Consider the following 21,216-nt stretch of genomic DNA (forward strand, 5'->3'; position numbering starts at 1 on the left):
GTGACAGGACAGACAGGTCCGGGAAGTCATTCGGACCACTGCTAGAATGTAGCTGTCGCTTGGCAGTTTGAGGAACCATCAGAACCTCAGGCAGGGAATTGCTGCCCAAGTACTCAGTCACTGCTCTCCAGTCCCGTGCAAACAAACCCACCTAGAAGTTCTAAGGGTTCCGTATCAGAATGGAACAGTCTGATGCGAGGCATTGAGAATGGGTGTGAGAATAATTTGTGTTGGGCATCTAGCCTGGGCCTCCTGTATATGGGCACTGACTTAAAACCGAGATGGGGCTCCTTAAAACTGCTGTGGGCGCTGGGGATTTAGCTCAGTGGCGCCTTGCCTCCCTCATAAGTGCAAGGTCCTGAGTTCGATCCCCGGTATCAGAAAACAACAACAAAATCAACACCACCACAAAAAAACTGCTGTGGGGAAGAAGGGAATTTGTTTCTTAAGTCCTTTAAACCAAGCTACATTGAGTTAATAACACCACGACAAGAGGACAAAAAGGGCCCATGTGGACAACACAGACACCAACCATTGAGCAGCCTGAGAAAGATGCCAGCAGCAATTGCCATCTGTTAATCCCGGCCCAGGGTTCATTGTGTTCCCTGGGCACTCTGGATTTTTTCTGATAATAAAGACGTAAACTAGCTTGACTTTAAGAATAATCCTAAACCCTTCCATTTAACTTTTTAACTTGGTTTTGGTTCCAAGTGACTCAAGGAGCAAGTGGAAGGTGCTCTTCCCCTCCCACCACCAGAATTCACCAGCTGTGGCTTATTTTTCCTAGATCTCAAGAGTAGCGCCAGTTGCAGGCAGGTGTAAAACTGGCCAGGAGGTGAACAGACAGGAAGGGAAGGGAGGTAAACTACGGTCCAAGAAACCACTGATCACAGAGCTCAAGCATGGCTCCCTGCTCACACGACCCCTGTTAAAAATTAGGTCACAGTCCAGAGTTTGGGGCCTAATTTCTTTCTTTTTCTTTTTAAGATCAAACCCAAGGGCACTCTACCACAGAGCTACATTGTGAGCCCTTTTTATTTTTCTATTTTGAGGCAGAGTCTTGCTCAATTGCCCAGGCTGGCCTTGTATTTGCAGTCCTGCCTGCACCTCCCAAGTAGCTGAGACTACAGGCACACGTCACCACCCCGTTCTTTGTCTTGTCTTTTTATGATTGACCTTCAAGAACACAGAGAAGAAAACACAGAGGATGCAGATAACCCCAGGGACATGTGTGCAGAGCCACAGCAACTTGCCAAGCTCCACTTCTGACTTCAGCTTTCCTCCCCTGGGGTTCACAGGGAGCCTCAAAGATTCCGATTTTCAAATTCTGGTTATCAGAGCCCACCATGACTGACCACCAAGCTGGATTGGCTCCACAGTACCCTCGGCCCCTGTCCTTGCCCTCTGTGTCACAGGCCTTCCTGTGTGTGTAGTAAAGGTCCCAGCGTGTGCCCGGCCCTGGCTCTGTGCAGACCTGTCAGTGATTTCAGCCAAGGTGACTTCTCTGTCCTAATGCGTGCCTGGGCCCTCGGGGTTGGGGACTGGCACTAAGATGGAGGCAGTTTCTGGGAAGAAGGTATTTGGGCCTCCCCCCGCAAAAAAAAGTTCATTTCTTCAAACATACACTAATGCATCTCCGGGTGCTGCTGAAGCTCCCCATTCCCGTTGCGCCCTCCCTTGTGTGCCCTGCCCTGGAGCCAGGGGTACTTACACTGCTTGGGTGCAGGATGGGCAGAGGCAGCAGCAACAGGGGAACGAAGATGACCAGCAGCAGCTTCCTGGCCTGGAGAAGACCCTGCAGGAAGCCCATGGTGGCCCTACTTGCTCTCCCGTCTGGCTCCTCGCTAGGTACTGCTGTCCGGCCAGAAAGACTTCTTAAACTGGGTTTCCAAGAGCTCTCTCTGGTCTTGGGGGCAGAAGAGGGGGGCTGTTACACCCCCATTTCCACAAGAGGTGGGCTCCTGGTCTCCCCCTTAGGTGGACTGATGAGCATGGTTTTATGAGCAGCAAAAAGCAACTGGAAAAGGATGATAGACAGGAGCATAGTGGGCTCTCTCTTGGCTTGGTTAGCAAGAGAGGATCTTCATGCTCACTGCCAGCAAAAGCCTTCCTGAGCAATTAAACCCACGCTTTTGCTGCTGCTGTTTGGCCTTTCATTTAAAACATAAAACATTAAAAAAAAAAATACTAAGAGCATAGCATGCTGGCTATCATTTTCTCTCCCTCGGATGGCCTGTAGTGGGGAGGGCGTTTCATCTCCTACGTGGCTCGCTGGTGTAAAAATCTGGGAGCCCCTTCCCCCAAACAGGTGCCTGGGAGCCCCTTCACATGGGGTCTGCTGCTCTCTCCCAGGCCGTGTCACCCTACCTCGTTTAAAATTTCTTTCCTTCAAATTGGTTTCCTACTTCTAATTTGCCTTGAGCCTAGGCCTCCAAAGAAGAGGAGGAAAAAAAAAAAAAATCCCAAGACATTCCTGATTATCACAGGACAAAAACTTGCGAGAGGTCCACCTTTAACTTTCATTTACCAATGGGAGACCCACACAGAGGCAGTAGCCACACCCACTCCTCAAAGCCAATCAGCAAGTCGAAAAGAATGAACCCGTATCTCTTCCAAAGGCAGCTCTTGATTGGTCACAGCAGGGGCCTGCTGATTGAGCAGCATCTAAGCAGCTTGCAAAGCTTATTTTTCCATTTCTCAAACATCCTAGGGGCTGGAGTGATGATCATTGTTGTAAACATAATCCAACTTCCCCAAGCACTGCTTTGGTATTTCTTTCTTTTTTTTCTTTTTTTGAGACAAGGTCTCGCTTTGTGTTCAGGCTGGCCCTGAACTCATTTTACAGCCCAGACTGGCCTCAAACGCATGGCGATCCTCCTGCCTCTGCCTCCCAAGTGCTGGGATTACAGATGTGTGCCACGACACCCTGCCTTGCTGTGGTATTTCTGAGCTAGGACACAGATCTCTCCTTGGAAGGGCCCCTTGTTGACCTGGTCCTCCAAAAGATGACGTGTCTTGGGCGAGAGATATCTCTAATTGTGGATAAATGTGTCCCAGAGTGTACAGTGTTAAACTTTTCTGCTTCTCAGCTGGCCAGCGTTGTTTCTTCTGAAGCCTGGGAGTATGAGGTCTCAGCTAAGGGTGTGAGACAAGTCTCCTCTGGGGTTTGGGGAGAAGGAGAATGGTGGCTGCCTTTCTGAACAAGTCTGGATGCCTCTTGTTTCAGAGGTCCTCGGACCCTGGTGCCAGTGGCCTTTCTGGCTGGACGTGCTCTCAAATGCTCTTTACCAAGGGCTCTTTACCCGAAGGGCACCGGGGCCTCCTTTGCTTGGCACACAGGAGAAGGTGGACAGGGAGGCAAGAAGTTGACAAGTCCAAGGAAAAGGCTCAGGAACAGCGGACTCTGGATTTTTGCACTTCACGGATCAGGAGAAACAATAGCTTCTCTTCTAGGAAAGGACTTGGGGATTTGGGACAGTGAAGAAAAGCAAAGGAAAAAGAAAAACACTCCCGACCTTCTCTAAGTGGTTGTCTTGGCAACATTACCTTGACCTGGGAGTTGCTGAGCAGAGACAGGGTTTATGAAACCCATTTTCTCCAGAATTCAAAGATTGGCACTTTCTAAGGTACATGATCCCCAGGCCAAACATGAAGTGACCAGGAAAGTGGCCCAAGAAACCAGTTCTTCTGGACTTTCAAGACAGGTGCAAATGGAAAGCCTAGGTCTTAGAAGTTACCTGGCTATTATAGTGCAGGCTTTGATAACTTATAGCTTTGCATACATCTTAAAGACTGGCTGTTGTAGTTCAATCCCCGGTACCAAAAAAAAAAAGAAAAGAAAAAGACTGGCTGTTGTGTTTACTACATTCTGGCCTCCTTTTTGTAATGGTTTTTAAATTCAGAATGGACAAGACCACATGTGTGATATTTTAGTTGCAAACAGAAAGACTAATAACAAACATAGAAGTCAACTTCCACTATTCAACCTAGGAACCACTTAAATTTCTTGGTGAAATAATCTGAGAATAAGAAAGATTCCAGTGAGTTTAGCAAGTCAATTGTGGTATTTTTATTATGTCATAGATGAATATTTGTAAATAAAATTAAGTGAGGCAAGCAACACACTAAGAGGAGTAGTTCTCCTTCAAGACTCTATCCATTTGTCAGACAAAGGAAATACTTTCTGCATCCAGTGCTCAAGAAATGGAAGATAGTCTACTTGTGTGAATAGGTAAAGTGATCAAACTCTTAAGAACAAGGACTAGAATGATTGGTTGCCGAGTGTTGGGGGAAGGGGCAAAGGGACATTATTTAATGAGTATATAGAGCTTCAGATTTTGAGATGAAGTTCTCGAGGTCTGTTGCACAATAATGTGGCTGAGGGCATAGCTCAGTGACAGAGCCTTTGCCTAGCGTTCAGAAGGCCCTAGTTGTCTCTAGCCCTGCAGACAAATAAGGAACGGTGTGCATATAGTTCATACTACCACTACTGTACTGTTTGCTTACATAGTTAAGATGGCAAATTTTGTCATTTTTTTTACCAAAAAAAAAGACATGTAAGAAATTAAAATGAGTTAGGAAATTGTTGTGTGAAGCCATTTAATGGGCATTTAGTTCTAGACCAGTTTACCTAATCAGTTACCTTTTTTCACTGATACATACCTTATGCAAATCTCTTTTCATTATACTCAAGGTGAGATGAGAGAGAAATTAATTTTAGCACAAAAGATGTTTGTTGTTATCTCTTGAGTGACATGGTGGGGAATGACACTCAGGATATTAAGGCTTCCAACTATATAGGGAGCTTCCAGAGTCTGGGTCCTGAAATTTCCTAGCAGTGTAGAAATAGTGGAAATGGTTCCATGAGTCACAGATGAGTTTCCACTACAGATGTCACACCCCCAAGTTATACTCTGAGTAAATATGATGAAATACGGCCCACCCATGACCATGGCTGAGTGTTGCACAGAGGAGGCAAAATGGTAGTCATTCCTTTTCTTTTGAGAGTCTGTTTCTACCCATCTACTTCTCTATTGTTCACTGGCCAAAGAGTAGAGTTATTGTTATAAAATTCTGTGGGTAATCACTGGTCATTTGAGAGATGCAAATGAAAACAACACGGAGATTCCACTTCACTCCGGAAAGAATGGCTGCTATCATGAAATCCACCAATAACAAATGCTGGTGGGGCTGTGGGGAAAGAGGAACCCTGCTCCACTGCTGGTGGGAGTGTAGACTGGTGCAAGCACTGTGGAAATCAGTATGGAGATACTTCAAAGAACTTGGACTGGAAGTCCCATTTGACCCCGCTATTCCACTGCTGGGGATCTTCCCCAAAGAATTAAAAGAATCATACCACAGTGTTATATGTGCGCCCATGTTCATAGCAGCACAGTTTGTAATAGCTAAAACTTGGAAACAGCCCAAATGCCCATCAACTGGAGACTGGATCAAGAAAATGTGGTTTTTTTATAAAATGGAGTACTACTCAGCCATAAAAAATGAGAAATTAGAGACATTTATAGCTAAGTGGATGCACATTGAGGCCATACTCTTAAGTGAAATAAATAGGACACACATGAATAAATACCGAATAGTTTCTCTGGTGTGAGAAACTGAAAGTGTAAATAAGGACTAAATGTATAATAGGTAATGTGAAATAGGAAGAAAAGGGGCAAAGGGGAAGGAAATGGGAGGGCTAGGGGAAAGGATAGAAGGGAATGGGATTAATATGAGAAAATGGAAAAATAGGAACAAAATCTTTGTAAATAGGGAGGAATGGAGGGGTTGAAGGGAGGGCTGGGCAAGGGTGAAAAATAAGAACCAAGAGAGATTATGTAAAGGTGCAAATTTCCAATGATGAATGTCATTATATTGTATACCTAAAATGTACCAATGATTAGAATGAATAATTGATAATGTAAAATAGGAAGAAAAGGTCCAAAGGGGTAGGGGTAGTGGGAGGGGCAGGGGCAGGGGAAAGGAAAGAAGGGAAAGGAAAAATGCTGAGAAATGGAAAAAATGGAAATAAAGTCTTTGTAAATAGGGAAGGATGGAGGGGGTGAAGGGAGGGCTAGGAATGGGGAAAAAATAAGAACCAAGATGCATCATGTAAAGGTTCAATTCCCAATGAGAAATGTAATTGTGTTGTATACCTACAATGTACCAATAAAAGAATTTAATTAAAAAAATTCTGTGGGTAAAAATTGTCTCTTTAGATTAAAATTAAGAATCTAGTTACTGAAAATGGAGTCTTCATTTGTCTTCTCAAAGGTCATGTCCTCCCCCCCCCCACTATGGCATCAACTGCCACATAAATTCAAGCTCTGACCTATGTCTGTGAAGTGCCTTTCATCTTTGTTGTGTGTGAATGAACTACCATTGCTACCAGTGGTCCTGGGAACAAGGCTCTTATTCACAGATCTCCTGCCCCTGCGAGCAGCCCTCTATGCCATGAGGTCTGGCAAGAATACATAGGTGGGTCTTTCCACCAAATGATTCCCAGCACAGGAAGGCTCTCAGATCCACTCTGGTGGGGCAGAGTCTCGGGGTGGGATGCAAACTGTCAGGCCATTGGACAGTATGTAGGGACTGAAGCCGTTGCTGGTCCCTCCCCACCTCCAGGAAAAGTACAGAGAGCAAAGGTTGGCTATGAGGGCCAATTCCTCTGGGGAGTCCCAACCCTGCCTGCACATCAGCCTTTGTCCTGTACAAAGGAAAGGGAAAGATGATGCATTGTCACAGTATAGGAAGGGGGTGGTGGTGGGAGGAATGGGAATGGAGAGTAAAAATGATCCAGATGAGAAGTGTATATGTATCAAATACCTGAACTGAACGGAATCACTATACAGCAAACATGCATGAGAGTGAGAGAGAGAGAGAGAGAGACAGAAAGAGAGAGAGACAGAGAGAGTGAGCAAAAGTCAACCAGAAGACAGAGACCTGAAGATATAAACAGATATTCAGAATTGGGCCTATGTATGATCATGTGCCTAGTGCTGATCTAGAAGCTCATTTGTTCAAAGATTTGAGGAAGTCCAGACCTCCTTCTCATCAGATGACACTTGCTAAATACTTTTTTCAGAATCAATTTTGAATTCAGAGAATCTCACTCCTTCTAAGATCAGACTTCTTGCAGTTTTAGCCTCCAGGACCCAGCTATAAACTGAGGAAGAGAAGCCAGAAAGATCCCTGTGCTGGTGAGGAATCCTTATCAGGTACTTTACACTTTCATCTATTAAGTCTTGTTTAACACAGAATGACAACAGTCCCAATTTTCTTAGTTTTCAAGCAATGGCGTTTAAGGAAGAGCAAACTGCAAAGGGCAAGTTGGTAACAATGAAACACTCTCTGTTATTACAGTGAAATACTGGATGTCATGTAATGAAGCAATGAAGAATGATCTCTTTGCCTGACAGAGAGGAAGGCAGAAGAGAACTCAAAATGGGACACAGATCTAGCAGAGCCTGGGGTCCTGCCAGACTGGTACCAGAAGTCCAGCCCCCTTCACAGACCCTTCCCTATGTAGTATTTCACAGTTGTTAAATGTTTGTAGAAATTTCACAGGTAGAAGGAATCTTAGAGCCTATCTTATCTAACTCCTTCATTTTGAGGTGGTCCAAATGATTGGCTATATATATGTGTGTGAAATGTCTTAAGCTTTTATTCGGTATCATATATGTTTAAAATTCATATCAAGCCAACATTTCTAAAATGAAAATGTTGACATTTGAAAAAGTAAAATTCTGTCACCTGAGGATCATTTCTCTTGGGTGCACTTAACTCTCTGATGAGGCTAAGTTATGCCAGATGGGCATGGGTACCAGTGACCCCTCTTAATTAGGATCCCCTCTTTGTGTTCACTTGGTGTCTCTGTCCAGAGGAGAAGGCATGGAGGGAGCGGTGGCATTTCTGTGGCCCCTTTCTGTTCCTCCTCTGTATGAGAATAGCATTCAGAAAGGATGAGTCCAGACACGCAGGTCATAAAACTACTGATTTTCTAACCAATTCTTCTTGATGGCTTTTGGAAAAGTCAGGTTTATCCTTAGTTAACACTGTGTTTATTGGGGTATAGCTCTGATTTCTTTATATTACGATGGAGAAAAGTTTCATTCAACCTGGGCTGAAGGATCCAAGATATCTGTCTCCCTTTATCCCCCACACCCAACTTCTTGGTGTCTTCTCTAGCTATGTCTCCTCTCAGGTGTATGTTGATTGCTCTACATTGCAGCAATCTTAGATTTCCGGGTGTCTCAGGCAATCTGTGCTGCTTCTGTAGGCATCTTGGATGAGCTCTATGGCTCTTTAATCCAGCCTAGGTCACACTGCAATGGGCAATAACACAGTCTCCTCTTATCACTGCTGCCCTGTTACGTGTTTTGTTGGCAGTCTCTGTACTGGAGCAGAGGATGAGCTTTCTAGATTATTGTGTACTGGTCCCTGGTTCGAGGTCCTGGTGTGGGCCAGGCTCTGAGGGGGACACTCTGGGGCCTGAGGATCGAATCAAGTCATGCCTCAGAGCCTGGAAGAGACTAACAAGGGCCTGGGCCCAGACGTCCTTCTGGTGGCCTTGCGACAGGGCTGTACGGTAGGCCGTGTAGGCCAGGGTCAGCACTGTCCGCTCAAAGTCTTCTTTCTTGAGGATGCCGGGGGAGTTGGCCAGGCTGGCACTCAGCCTTCGGATGTCAGGGATGCGCTTAGGGATCACATCATTGCAGATGGTGTGGAAGTTCGAGGCCTTCCGCAGGGAGGCCAGCTCCTCATCCTTGATGGAGATCTTCAGGTCAGGGCTGATCTCAATTTCGGCCAGCAGGAGCTGGGGGGAGACACGGGATGTGGAAAGACATGAAGCTGAGCGTTGTCCAGGACACAGCTATTGCCATTGTCACATATGTCTGCTTAGGGAGGGAGCTGGGGAAGGAGCTTTGGGATCAAAGAGGCCTGGGTACCAGTTCTGATCTTCCCACTTCCTGTGTCACTGTGGACAACTTGCTTAACTTCTCTAGGCCTTATTTCTCTTCTCTGTAAAATGATTAGTAACAACATCTACTTCATGGGGGTATCGCGAGAGTTCCATAAGATAGTACCTGGTACAAAGCCACTATTTAAGTGGCCAATTATTGTTTCTAGTGAACCAGATCAATCCTTTATCTTTCTTTCTCTCATCCACCAAAGATCTTCTAAAGCATAAATGGATAAATGAACTTTTTTTTTTTCAGTACTGGGGATTGAACCTAGAACTTTCACACTGAGTTATACCCCTTTTTTATTTTTTATTTTGAGACAGGGTCTTGCTAAGTCACTAAATTCTCTGGGTCAGGCTCAAACTTTTGATCCTCTTGCCTCAGCCTCTCTGAGTTTTGGGATTTCAAATATGTAAATGTAACACATGCCTGGCTATTTCAAAAGCTTTTATAGCAGAAAGTGGGACTTTAAGGAATGTAGCACCTTGCATTAGGGATTTAGTTGCATTCAGATTTGTCTTCATTTCTCTCCAGCTTGTAGTATAAGGGCAAAGTCTGTCATCTGCCTCCCTGTCCATAGCCAGGAGTCTCCCTGGCTCCTCACAGGAGGAGATGAATATATACATAGATGGAATGATTCCAGATCTCAGTCTCCATCTGCTTTCTGACCTGCTGTCCAACACTTTCTGATGTCTTTCTAAACCATGGATCTGTTCTGTGACTCCCAGGTTCAAGGCAGGTCAATGCTATGCATCTGCCAGTTTGCTCCTCAAGGCAGGGCTTGGCATCTCTGTCCCAGTCCCTCTGTGTGGCCATATGGGCTGTGTCTTTCTTAACCAGACAGTTCTAGTATGCGGAGTCAGAATGTCAAAGTGGGAGGGCAGTTTTGGGGATCAGAGCTGAACTCTTCTCAGGTTAACAGTTAAGGAGAGTCAGACCCAGGGAGAAATGGTGGCTCATGCGAGGTCACAGGGCTGATGGATTAAAGCTCAGATCTTGACCCTGGGCCTGAACTGCTGGCCTGAGCCAGGCAGCCTTGGAACGTCTGGCCTGTAGTTTGGAGTAGGGGTGGCAGAGCAGAGTCTACAGGGAGGCTCCTGCATTCAGAACCCTGGACGGGCTAGCAGGACAGGCAGGTGGCCTTGGTGTCACAGCAGCAGGGCCTTAGAGACATGGCACACATGCAGATCCTACTGATGAACCATGCTTCAAAGCCTTTTCTTGGGTATGGGCCACCCTTGGGTGCCTGGGCATGGGTGGTGGCATTCATGGGACCACCCTAATCTCTCATTTTCCTGAACTGAACTCCCAAGGCCAGCATCCCCACTGTGGCACACAGGAGAGGAGGGGAGATACCAGGAGAGTCTTGCTTTGGGATAAGCAGGAGTCCAAAACCTCCACAGTTCGTCTAGGCTGTTCCCTTCCAAAGCCCAGGCCACTCATGTCTGGGGGCATGGGCAGGCCCCCTCTGCTCCTCCAAAAGAGAGAAGGTGCAAATTCCCCTGGGTGATCTGGGTGGACCACTTGCCCTCCCCTACCTCATACAGCAGTTCCACTTCCTCCAGGGAGGTCTGCAGGACAGGGTTCAGCGGCATGGAGGAGGACCTCTTTGGCCGGTGAGCAGCAGGGAAGAGTACAGCTGGAAGAAATGAGAGTGAACTGGGTTGCTGTGTGTACACTAGGCTGTTTTGAGCAATCAGCTGCCTTGCTGCACTTGGCCTTGAACAAAGCCATGAGTCTTCAAAGTGAGCTGACAGATTGCAGGTAGAGGGGACAGACTCCCCTGGCAGGTTCCACTAAGTTCCCAGGCAGTCTCAGACTGATGGCTTCAAACCCAGTGGCTCATCAGAACCATTTGAAAAAGTTTTGAAGAACTGATATGCCTAGGGACATGTCTGTGCTAGAGAATTTATATTAAAACAAAGCTAAAGGAAGCAAAGCAGAAATGTGCACACAAACAAAAATCTCCCAATTCAACAAGGGATTTCCTAAAAATACTGTCCCCTAGTAGTACCACAAAACTGAGCACTTTGTTTCATCGCTATGCAGTGCTGGTTTATAATTTAATCAGAGAATCCGACTTCTGGCTACCCTACTCATTGGAAACAGAGCTCCCAGGAGTCTGAACACAATTACAGTCAGTAGTAAATGATAGATTTCAATAGAAAGATTTATAGCTTTTGATATTGACTTAGTAAACTGAATGATCCTCTCCTTTTGGAACAAGGATGATTCTAGATATTTTAATATTAATGAGATATTCTTTTATTTTTCTAACTAAGAGATACCAAGAATATAACTCAATGCTAAATACTTTGCCAGATGGATGTGGAGTGCTACAAACCAAGCAAGATAAAGCTTCTGGCCTCATTAGATGAGCCCTTCATTACTTGGAGGACAAATAGTGATTACAGTATTATAACTATAATGAAAAATGCTATGTTGGGAGTGCAGATGAAAAACAACTTTTATATGTGCCTTTTTCAGCAGCTTAAGTGAACGTGCAACCCCTGTCTCCAACTCTCAACTACACAATTAACCTTTCACTTATTTGATCACAAAGTCAACTATGGGTAGCAAGCACTGTACAGAAGTGGTGGGCTAGCAGGCTTACAATTGCTAAATCAAGTGCAGCTTCTTCAAGGCTCTTTTTTTTTTTTTTTGGTACCGGGGATCAAACTCAGATCCTTGCGCTTGCGCAGCAGGCAATGAAACCACTGAGCTAAATCCTTGGCCCTTCAAGGCTCTTGATTATGAGCCAGGCATGGAGGTGCACACATGCAATCCTAGCACTCAGGAGGCTGAGGCAGGAGGACGGTTACAAGTTCAAGGCCAGACTGAACTACATAATGAGTCCCTATATCAAAAAAACAAAACAAAGAACAACAAATAAACGACTCTTGATTATGATTCCCCAGACAATTGGGGGAAGCACTGTAAAAATCAGGCATGGGAATATGAGGCCGTCAGGTGCAAGGGTTACATTTTGCGTAACCATAATGATGGCTCTGCTGGTTTTGGTGCCCTTGAGCCATGGAGAAAAGATCAGATTATGTTCAATGTGGCTTGCTAAAGAGGGCAGGGACGGTTTAAAGCATTTTAGAAAGATTTCCCTCAGAAGAGATAAAAAACGATATATCTTCAACTAAAAAGGAGCTTTCTTGAAAAGCTCCCTATAGGAATCTCCCACTTTCAGAAAAAGCTGGCGATGTAGTGTTGCTGAAATGCTGCCGTCCCAGGAATCCTTGTGTCATCTGAACTCAGCTGCCTGGGGCCTGATGAGTGTGGTTTTATGTTTCTATAAGTAATGAGTGGAGACAGCCTTGCTTTTGCCTTCTCTCTGGTAGAACAGCAAACCAAGATAACTGGTGTTACGTCAAGGCATGAGCTCTTTCTTTCTGTGCCTTTCTTTTTCCACCATGAAAGGGGTCAGAGAGCCCTTCTCAGGACAGGATTTAAGCATGACTTTACTTTCTACTCCATTTCTTCTCCTCATCTTTGGCTTCCTCCCTCCTCTCTCCTCCTCCTCCCTGTACTCCCTCCTCCTCCTCCTTTTTCATCTTTTCCTTCTCCTCCTCTTCCCCCTCCCCTCCTCCTTTTTCTTCTTCCTTTTCTTTCCCTCCTCCTCCTGAGCTTTCTTCCTCAATTGTTTCCTTGCAAATAGTTCCTTGAAGGAGCTCAGCCAGATAGAGACCTAGTTCTCCCAGAGTAGAGCAGGAAGCACTTCCTGGTTCAAAGCTTAGTAATGGGCTTATTTCCAGTCTTTTCCGGTTGTTCCTATAGCCACTAACACAGCTGGGTGGAGATGGTTAGAAGTGGCCTCAGCCTGGACCAGGAAAATGGCAACCACTGTAGGATGGGTATGTGGGGAGCTCAGGAGTTTTAGCACAGGGGCTTCCCTCCCTTCCCCCATCTCTGGCATAGGTGTACTGGAGGGTAAGGCTGCCCCCCATGGTTCTGTAGCTGCATTAATCAGGAGCACTGAGCATCCGGAAGGGCTGGGCATTTGTGTTGCCTTAGGCTGCTGGTGGGTAGGCAGCAAGCCCTCCATAGACACCTCAGAGGCTCAGCAGCTGCCAGGGTGAGTACATCTCCCTTCACTGGAAAGGCTGGGAGTGAAATGTCAGGTCACTCCCAGATGTTCCCATCCACAATGAGAAAGGCTGGCTCCTGCAGGAAATGCTGGTGGCCAAAGCAAGGACTGGCTGATTCTGAGCTTGAAGCTAGGCTTCCTCCTCCCTCACTAGGAAAACAGCCCTGTCTCCCCTTTCCCTGCCTCTTTCCTTTCTCTGATGTCCCACCCCTAAATTTATGGAGGTGCTCAAAAGTTCAGGTCTCTGCTCTCTGCACTGGCCAGATCAGTCTTCTCAAAGAGAGCCCTTCGAGGGCCTGCCTGGATGCCCAACAGCCATGGCACCTCCTCTGAGATGGAAGGGCAAGGAGAGCACAGAGAGGAGACCAGACCTTGACATGGGGGTGCTGCTGCACCCCAGGGTCCATGGAGCCTCAGCTAAGAGGGCTACTGGGAGATTCGTATTGGAGTTATTGGCTTTGGTATCTTTCACTTGGCATAAAATTCTGCCCACTTGCTGTCTTCTCCACCTAGCCCACCCACCAGGCATTCCTTTAGTGTGTGGATGTATCTATGAGGGCCATGCAGTGCGCCTGTCCTAGGGACACCCGGGAATCACTTGTCTCCCCCATGATGGATCATCTGCTGCACAGGCTAGCCTTAGGGAGGGAAACTGAGGCTCTTTCCTTCAACTCCCCAGACAAATAGCATCTATGACATAGTGGGCTCGGGTTCACTTACTGATGGTCATGGACATGGACTGGGTCCAGAGGTGCAGGGTTCACGTGGTATCCAATGCCCTGACTGGTTCTCCTGTAGAGAGACACCTTTGGACCTCAGACTGACCTGTCCCTATGTGGGGTTCAGGTATAATAAGATCACACACTCAGTGTGTGCCAGCCAGCCGGGTTTGTGCTGTCCAGATGTACCTTGAAAGCTAAGTATTAACTTCCTATTTTATAGCTAAAGAAAGTTGGAGCTTATGGAACTTGCCCTCAGCCACCCAATTTGTTTGAGATAGGACTAGAATTAAGACCCAGATCTCCCAGACTCCAAAACCCAGGTTCACGGATAGAGTGAACAATACTATCTTTTCGTAGGGATGTCTGTCCCAAGGCTGGGCATTCTGCAGTTCTGGGTAGCTATGGCAAGGACCAGTGTGAATAAATGTGAATAAATGGATGCTTTTGGTATAGAACATATTCTTAAATAAAATGCATTTTAAATCTCTAATTTTGATTTAGAATAATGTGATTTTCAAGGTCAAACTACAACCACTTTTAGGTGTTGCATAGATCCCAACTCCTTTGCTCCCTTCTTATTCCTTTGGACTTATTTGGCAAGGGCACACCCTGGCCCTACCTGTTGCACACCTGCACCTGAGCACCTGCATGTGGCAGGAGGGAAGCACCATGGCACAATCACTTACCTGACAGGGTTCTTTTTGTGGTGGTGGTGGTGCTGGGGATTGAATCCTGGGCCTCACACATGCTAGGCAAGTTTCCTACTTCTGAGCTACATCCCTGTCTTTTTTTGTTTTTTATTTTGAGATAGAGTCTCTAAGTTGCCCATCCTGGGCTTGAACTTTCAATCCTCCTGCCTCAGCCTCCCAAGTAGGGGAGATTACAGCCTTGCTCACAGGGATCCTTAAATGCTGCCTGCCCGTTATCCTATCTCCCTTCCCTCTCCCTCTCCTTCCTTCTCAGAGGACTGCTCCACACCTCCCACCACCCTGTGAGCTGGTTGCCTCACACACTTGAGCAGGCTTACACACATGGACTTCTCTGCTCTCAGACCATGCACTCATTTAGAGCTACATTGTCCATGTGTGTCTGAAGCCCCCATAAAGATGGTGCCTCCACAATCCAAACTTTTCTTTTCAAATCTTTAACTTCCTCCTCTCAGGTGGGTCTTTCACAACAACATGAAAATACACTGCTCTGTCTTTCACTGTAATAAACAATGCCTGCTCCCTGACTGCTGGTCTCCATGTTGCAGTGTGCTTGCTGCAGTTGTGGGCTCTGCTCCTGCTTCTGGTGCCTTCAACTTGCTATTTCCAGACCACATGCCCAGACTTCCTAATGGAAGCTCCCCTTTGGACTTGTGATAGCTGTTTCTCCTTATCTTCATTCCCAGTGCCTGACACACACACACACACACACACACACACACACACACACGCACATCTCCTGCCTGATCTCCAGCCTTCCCAGTCTCTGTCAGTTGCTCAGCTGCCATCTTTGACTTTCTCTGTCCTTTATATCCCACCCTCAACTTATGAGCAGATCTTGCTGTCTGTACCTCCACCATTGATCAGGTGCCTGGCCACTTCTTACCACACTCCCGCCAGCCTCTTGGTCCTAGCCCTGAACATTTCCCTAGTAAATGTCTCTACTACCATCCCAGGCCCCTGCTCCACTCTATTCTTAAAACAGAAACTAGAGTGAATCTGTGCAGCTGTGGGTCTCACAGTGCTGCTCCTCTGCCCAGAACCCCTTCTCGGAGCACAAGATGAAGATCTTCAGGTGGCTACAGGTATTCCACAGCTTAACTTCTTTCTACCTCTCTGCACTCATGTCCTACTCTTCCAGAGCTCACACCACCCTGGCTACAAAGCCTCTTACTGCTTCTGAGCATGCCAGGCCAACTTCTGCCACAGAGCCCTTGTATAGCTGTTCCTGTGCTTGGAACAGAGACTGTGTGACTTGTCTCCTCACCTCTTAGGTCTTTTTTCACTTTCTCCATGAGGTCTTCCATGAACACTGTGTTTAAAATTTTAAACCTCTGTACCCACTAACCACTGTTCCTACTTTACTGACATCCAAAACCCACACATTTTATTTGTTCATGTGTTCATTTTCTGCCTCCCTTCCACGTGGGCCTGGGATTTTGTCTGTTTTGTTCACTGCGATATCCTCAGTTCCAAGCACTATGCCCATTACTGTTTGTTGAAGGAACAATCCCATAGCAACATATTACCTACCCCTGTCACCAAACTTGATTCTTTTCAATCAGAATATTTACAGAAATCTTCTTCTTTCTAACAGCGTGATTCTAAAGAATATTTGTAGTTCTAGGTCCTGGCCAATGATCAGAAAGCACATATTGACTTTTGTCTCCACCACACCCTTCCTTTATATCTCAGGAGTTCCTGCTCTAGCCTGGAAGGAGAGATTTTTAATTTATCCCAGTAAAGGCAGTTGTTATGTCCATGCTTTATCCCTGTAGACTTTCTGGCTTTGATGTACAGATAGAAGGTGCCCCAAGTAGAGCTGGCAGTGTTGTGCTGCGGTCTGACTTTTTCTTAGACTTTTTACACTCTTCTTGGATTAAAAGTCTCCCTCTTCCTCCTCACATTTCTACAATCCACTCCATATAACAACAACGCTAAGGCTCCTTGGTTTTCACTGTGTGTGAAACACTTGAGCCTGAGAGCTTGTTGGGAAGGATTCAGACTGCAGACGTCATGGAGCCAAAACACAACTATGTTTAGTGTATCAGCTGAAGCAACTCTGTGGAAACCACAGTGAGCATGGAAAGGAAACGGCTCGCCTGTGAAAGATCTTGTGCCAGATTCTACTGCTGTCACCCATCTTTTGGCTCCTGAGCCAGCCCTAAGGGAACCTAGGGCTGCCCGAGTAAGCCAGTGTCTCAGTCCATGTGTTGGGTCCTCAGGAGAGTGTCTGAAGGTGCAGTGTCACCTGGAGAGGTGGTGGAGGAGGAGTGTGGACATCGAGACAGTCAACACCCAGGGTCACTCCCTTCTGGTCCACCCTCCTATCTCCTCTCCTGGAAATGGTCACAGCACCACCTGCCTCCTGGAGCTGTGTGGAAGACACAGGTGGCTCTGCACAGGGCATTCAGGATGCTGTTGCTGGGCACCAACTTGGCCTTTCCCTGGCACAGTACTTGTGAGTGAGGGCGCCCTCAACTCTGGGATGACACTGAGCTGACAGAGTCCAACGAGCAGCAAAGGATGGAGGGCATCCTTCCCTACTGACCTGCGTTGCTTATGTGTTATTGACAACAATGTGACTGTTCCTATTGGTTAATAAGGTCAAGTTTCCAACCTTTCATTCCTTCTCCCCATCCTTCTTTCCTTCCCTTCTTCTTTCCTTCCTTCCTCTCTCCTCCCCTCTTCCTTTTTCACTCACTCTCTCCTTTTTTCCCCTCCCTCACTTTCTTCCTTCCTTCTTCCCTTCCTTTCCTTTTTTCTTCCTTCTTTCTTTCCATAGTACTGGAGATTGAACACAGGGCTGCATGTATGCTAAACTCATCCTCAGTCCCATATTTTTCAATTTTTAAAACGTCTGCTGGGTCCTCTTTGCTCCAGTGTTGCTCTGGCAGGACCTGGGACATGCAAGGACATGGGTGTGTGTGTGTGTGTGTGTGTGTGTGTGTGTGTGTAAATCCAGCATCCCCAGGTTGGCCACACTAACCGCAGGTGAGTCATTTGGTCAGAATCAAGCCAGCAGGGCTGGAATGGGCAACCCTGGATCCTGGCATAGAAACTCCCTCCTAGGGCACAATCCTAGAGAGTGTGTCTTTGGGAGAGGCTGGGGGAATTGTAGGAAAAAGGGTGTGCTGCCAGCCGTGTATTCCCTGAGTTTATTACCTCAGTTCTACATGTGAGAGCTGGGGGTGGGGGTGGACCAGGAAGATCTGATAGGAGAGGACACCTCTGACTGCTTTCAGAGGGGATTCATCTAAGGCAGGGCTGCAGTTGGGACTGAGGTAAGAAGAATGGTGAAAGGAATAAAAATTGTTATTTATTTGGGTGTGTCCCTTAATTCCACTTTAAGAAATGACAAGAACTGTGTGTTCCTATTATTATTGGAAAAACGTTAAATATGAAAAAAATTAAGCATGAGGAAGACTTTGGGTATGAACTGGAGGAACTCCACATCATTTGTTGGTGCTGACCTGGATCTTGGAGCACAAGTCTAGAGCTGGTCACTGGCCGCCTCATAATGCCCTGGTGTCAGTTGGATTGACCTCGTGCTTATCTCGATCATGAAGATCATGAACATGATGGGGACAGACCTTCCCCAGGAGCAGAGGCCTGGCCAGAATAACTGCTTCCGGGGCTGTGGCTACCGAACACTGCTGGGGACCTCAAACTTTCTTTAATGGAAAATTTTTGCTTATTAAAGAAAACCTGATAGGTAATAGCTAACATTTATAGAGAGCTTCATCATTTACAAACCATTTCATTTCTGTTTGAATGTGACCTGCACAACACCACCATAGGCTAAGTGTTGTTACGTTAGCCTGTTATAGTTAGTAAACTAAAACTCAGGGAGGATCACACAGTCAGTTAATTAAGGGCAGAACTGTTTTGGAGCCCCTGAAGCAGCTAGAGATTTTACAAGCCATATTACAAGTTATCTTCTGGCTTTGCATCAGGAAGAGTGGGTATTATTATCCTTTGAGGTAGGGGAATTAAGTAGTGCCCTGGGTGACAGAGGTTAAGTGACCGAGCCCAGCTGCAAGATCTGTTTGCTACTTCAAGTGTGCCCAAAGTGTGTGCACATCATGTGCGTGTAGGTGTGTGTGTGTGTGTGGGTTGTGAACTCTGTATAGCTACAAGAAGAAAAAGAAAATGTTGTACTCTTTTCTTCTGGACAATAGTCATGTCCTGGCTCAGCTCCGAGGACTGGCAAGTCCCTGATATTGGGCTTAACCACAAGCAAACAAAATCCAAAATGACTGACACTGGCCTTGAGAAGAAGAGATGTGACCCATGCAGCCACCAGGCCACCTTCCTCAGATTTGGGTCTCTAGAGGCACCCCCAGGCCTGACTTGAGGGAGCACTGTTCTTCCAGTTCTTCCTGGGATGTGAACTTGCTGACTCAGGCCAGTGGAAAGAGTTCAGACCAGATCTGTGTGGAGTGGGCAGAACTCCTGGTCCCTCGTTTCCTATCAGTAATGGACCCTAACTGGCTCAAGGGGCGGTCAGTGCCTGCCATGCAGGGCCAGTCCCTGGGCTCAGAGGGAAAGATGCCATCCCGGCTCTGAGCAATGACGTCTGAGGGAGGGGAAATTGGAGACGGAGAGGAAACCAGCAATCAGAGGCAAGCCTTTGCAGGCCCCTTTCTTCCCCAAGGTGGCTTGGCAGGGGCTGGTGGGCGTGGCAAGGCAACCACTCTGAGGAGACACGGGGTTCTTTCCTCACCTGCTCCCGGGCCAGCCCTACCTGGTTGAAGAGATGCATCTGCTGCTGGTCAGGGGAAGCATGTAGCCCTCCCTCCTGGCCACCCAGGCTGAGAGTCCCTCATCCTGGTGCCCCAGGCACAAGGGCTCCTGCATCCCAGCACCCATCCTTCTTTCATGTGGGTCACAGGCCTCGGCACCTGCTCTGCAGCAGCTGGTGGGGAGCCGGGAGGAACCTGTGCCTACTTCCTGAAGCCCAGAGGAGTTAGTTCTCCCTGGCACACCAGAAGGGGAAGCCCTTTGAGGTTTCTGCCTCGACCTGGTTCCCAAGTCAGCCGGCACCTAACCAGGGTGGGACCTGTGAAGAAACACAGAGCGACCGGCAGAGATGAGATCCAAGAGGGGCCAGGGGCTCTGATTTCCTTCCCTCTCCTCCAAGTTCCTAACTATATTTAAGACAAGAGAGCATCAAATGAGCGAATGAATAAAAAGCAACTCACCCCTGCTCCATCCATGGGACACGGTAGCCTGAGCATTATAATACAACAGCAGAAGCAGCAAAGTCTTCCAACACATGTCTTCCTCCAAAGAGGTGAACACTCGACCCTCAGACCCAGCTGCTACAGGTGGGCTCCTGAGTTCGTCCCAGAGAGAAGACAGGGTTCCTTCACCCTCCTTTCCAGAAGTGCAGTGATGTCCTCGTCCCGCCTCAGCAGGGTGGAGCAGACGGCAACCTCCTGGGTGGGACAGAGCCGCCACCTTCTTAATCCTACTCTCTCTGGGATTGGGGGCCGGAGCATCCACACAGAGGCTCTGTTCTGAGCACATCTGGAGTGATTCACAGGGCATGTGATTGCCTTGGCAGTGGGGTGGATAAATATAATTTCTGTACTTGAGTTCCATGTGTTGGATGCACCCACTGGAATTTTTCTTTAACAAACAGACCAGCAGAACTTGTTAGAGAGCCCGGCAAAGAGCTGGCAGCTCTCCTTGTCCACACATACTACATCGGAGCCAGGGGCAAGGGCCGTAGGAAGGGCTGGGAGCTTGCCTGGAAGATGCTGGTGCTGCTGGAGCCTGGAGTTGCCATCAGGACAGCACAATCACTGTAGCACCCGGGCTGGTGTCACTGTCACCCTCACCTAGAGTGGATCCAGGGATCTGGGGCCCAGGTCCTTCCCCAGGCTCTGGACAGGTGAGGAGTGGGCAGAGTGTGAGGGAGCAGAAGTAGAGAGGTGACTGACTGAGTGAATAGGTGTTGTCCGTGTGAATCTGTGCAGGTCAACAGGCAAGAGCCCAGGGTCTACCCTCCCTTCACACTCACGATGCTTGTATGAAGCTGTTTCCTGTTGCTAAACCAAGATACCTGAGTCTGGGTAATTTGTAAGAAAAGAGGTTTATTTAGTTCACTGTTCTGGAAGTCCAAGAGCATGGTGCCAGCTTCTGCTCTGCTTGGTGAGGTCTGCATGACAGGTGGCAGCATGCAGTACCAGCGTATATGGGTGAGATTGCACTGTGAGACAGAAAGCCCAGAGCTTCAGGGGTCAGGTTGGCTCCTGTAACTAACCAGGGCTCCACAGGCATGACATGAGTCCCTTCCAAGGACTGATTTCTTAAAGATTCCCCTATCTTTTTTTTCGTACTAGGGATCAAACTCAGGACCTTGCACTTTCGAGGCAGGTGGCGGCACCACTGAGCTAATTCCCCAGCCCCTGCACTATCTTTTTAAAATATTTATTTTTTCATTAGTACATGTTTGCAATACATAATGATCACATTCACCATAGGGAACGTGTACCTGTACGTAATACATCTTAATTCTTCTTTGTTTCCCCATTCCGCTCCCTGGCCTTCAACCCTCTTTCCCTCCCTATTTGAAAAGGCTTTGTTTCCATTTTTTCTTTCCGTTTTCTTTTTAAATCCCTTTCCTTCCTTCCCTTCTCTTCCCCCTCTCTTGTTCCCCTTTCCATTTTGTCATGTTCTTCCTTCTTCCCAATATCTATCCTGTGCATGAATAATAAACTCAT

General features: G+C 47.1%; 3 protein-coding genes across 6 annotated transcripts in view; 1 reads left to right on the top strand and 2 right to left on the bottom strand.

Moving 5' to 3' along the window:
- Positions 1–2,534, bottom strand: part of Slc13a4 (solute carrier family 13 member 4) — a 43,887-nt gene extending 41,353 nt beyond the window's left edge. Inside the window, exon 1 of one of the 3 annotated variants that reach the window (XR_015449115.1) lies at positions 1,712–2,534. Coding sequence is in view for 2 of the 3 variants with exons in the window: in XM_004851232.4 (XP_004851289.1) it covers positions 1,712–1,810 (99 nt within the window). In the remaining variant the exon portion in view is untranslated. The remainder of the gene's footprint in view (positions 1–1,711) is intronic. The other 2 variants (XM_004851232.4, XM_087205894.1) reach the window with 2 other exon arrangements.
- Stmp1 (short transmembrane mitochondrial protein 1) overlaps positions 1–21,216 on the top strand; it is a 201,240-nt gene that overhangs the window by 57,794 nt on the left and 122,230 nt on the right. Inside the window, exon 4 of one of the 2 annotated variants that reach the window (XM_087205899.1) lies at positions 3,227–4,537. The exons of the other annotated variant lie outside the window; for it this stretch is intronic. Within the exon in view, the coding sequence (XP_087062025.1) occupies positions 3,227–3,524 (298 nt within the window). The 3' untranslated portion in view covers positions 3,525–4,537. Of the gene's footprint in view, positions 1–3,226; positions 4,538–21,216 lie in introns of those variants that run through there. 2 annotated transcript variants of the gene reach the window in all.
- Fam180a (family with sequence similarity 180 member A) lies at positions 7,640–20,018 on the bottom strand. Its single transcript, XM_004851234.4, has 3 exons — positions 19,690–20,018; positions 10,502–10,602; positions 7,640–8,815 (listed from the first exon to the last, which is right to left on the bottom strand). Exons 1-3 carry the CDS (start codon positions 20,015–20,017, stop codon positions 8,423–8,425), a joined length of 822 nt encoding a protein of 273 aa, XP_004851291.2. The 5' UTR covers position 20,018; the 3' UTR covers positions 7,640–8,422.

The sequence above is a fragment of the Heterocephalus glaber genome, unplaced genomic scaffold (genome assembly GCF_053883595.1).
Source record: "Heterocephalus glaber isolate CG9 unplaced genomic scaffold, H.glaber_assembly_v1.0 deba00000621, whole genome shotgun sequence".
NCBI lineage: Eukaryota > Metazoa > Chordata > Mammalia > Rodentia > Bathyergidae > Heterocephalus > Heterocephalus glaber.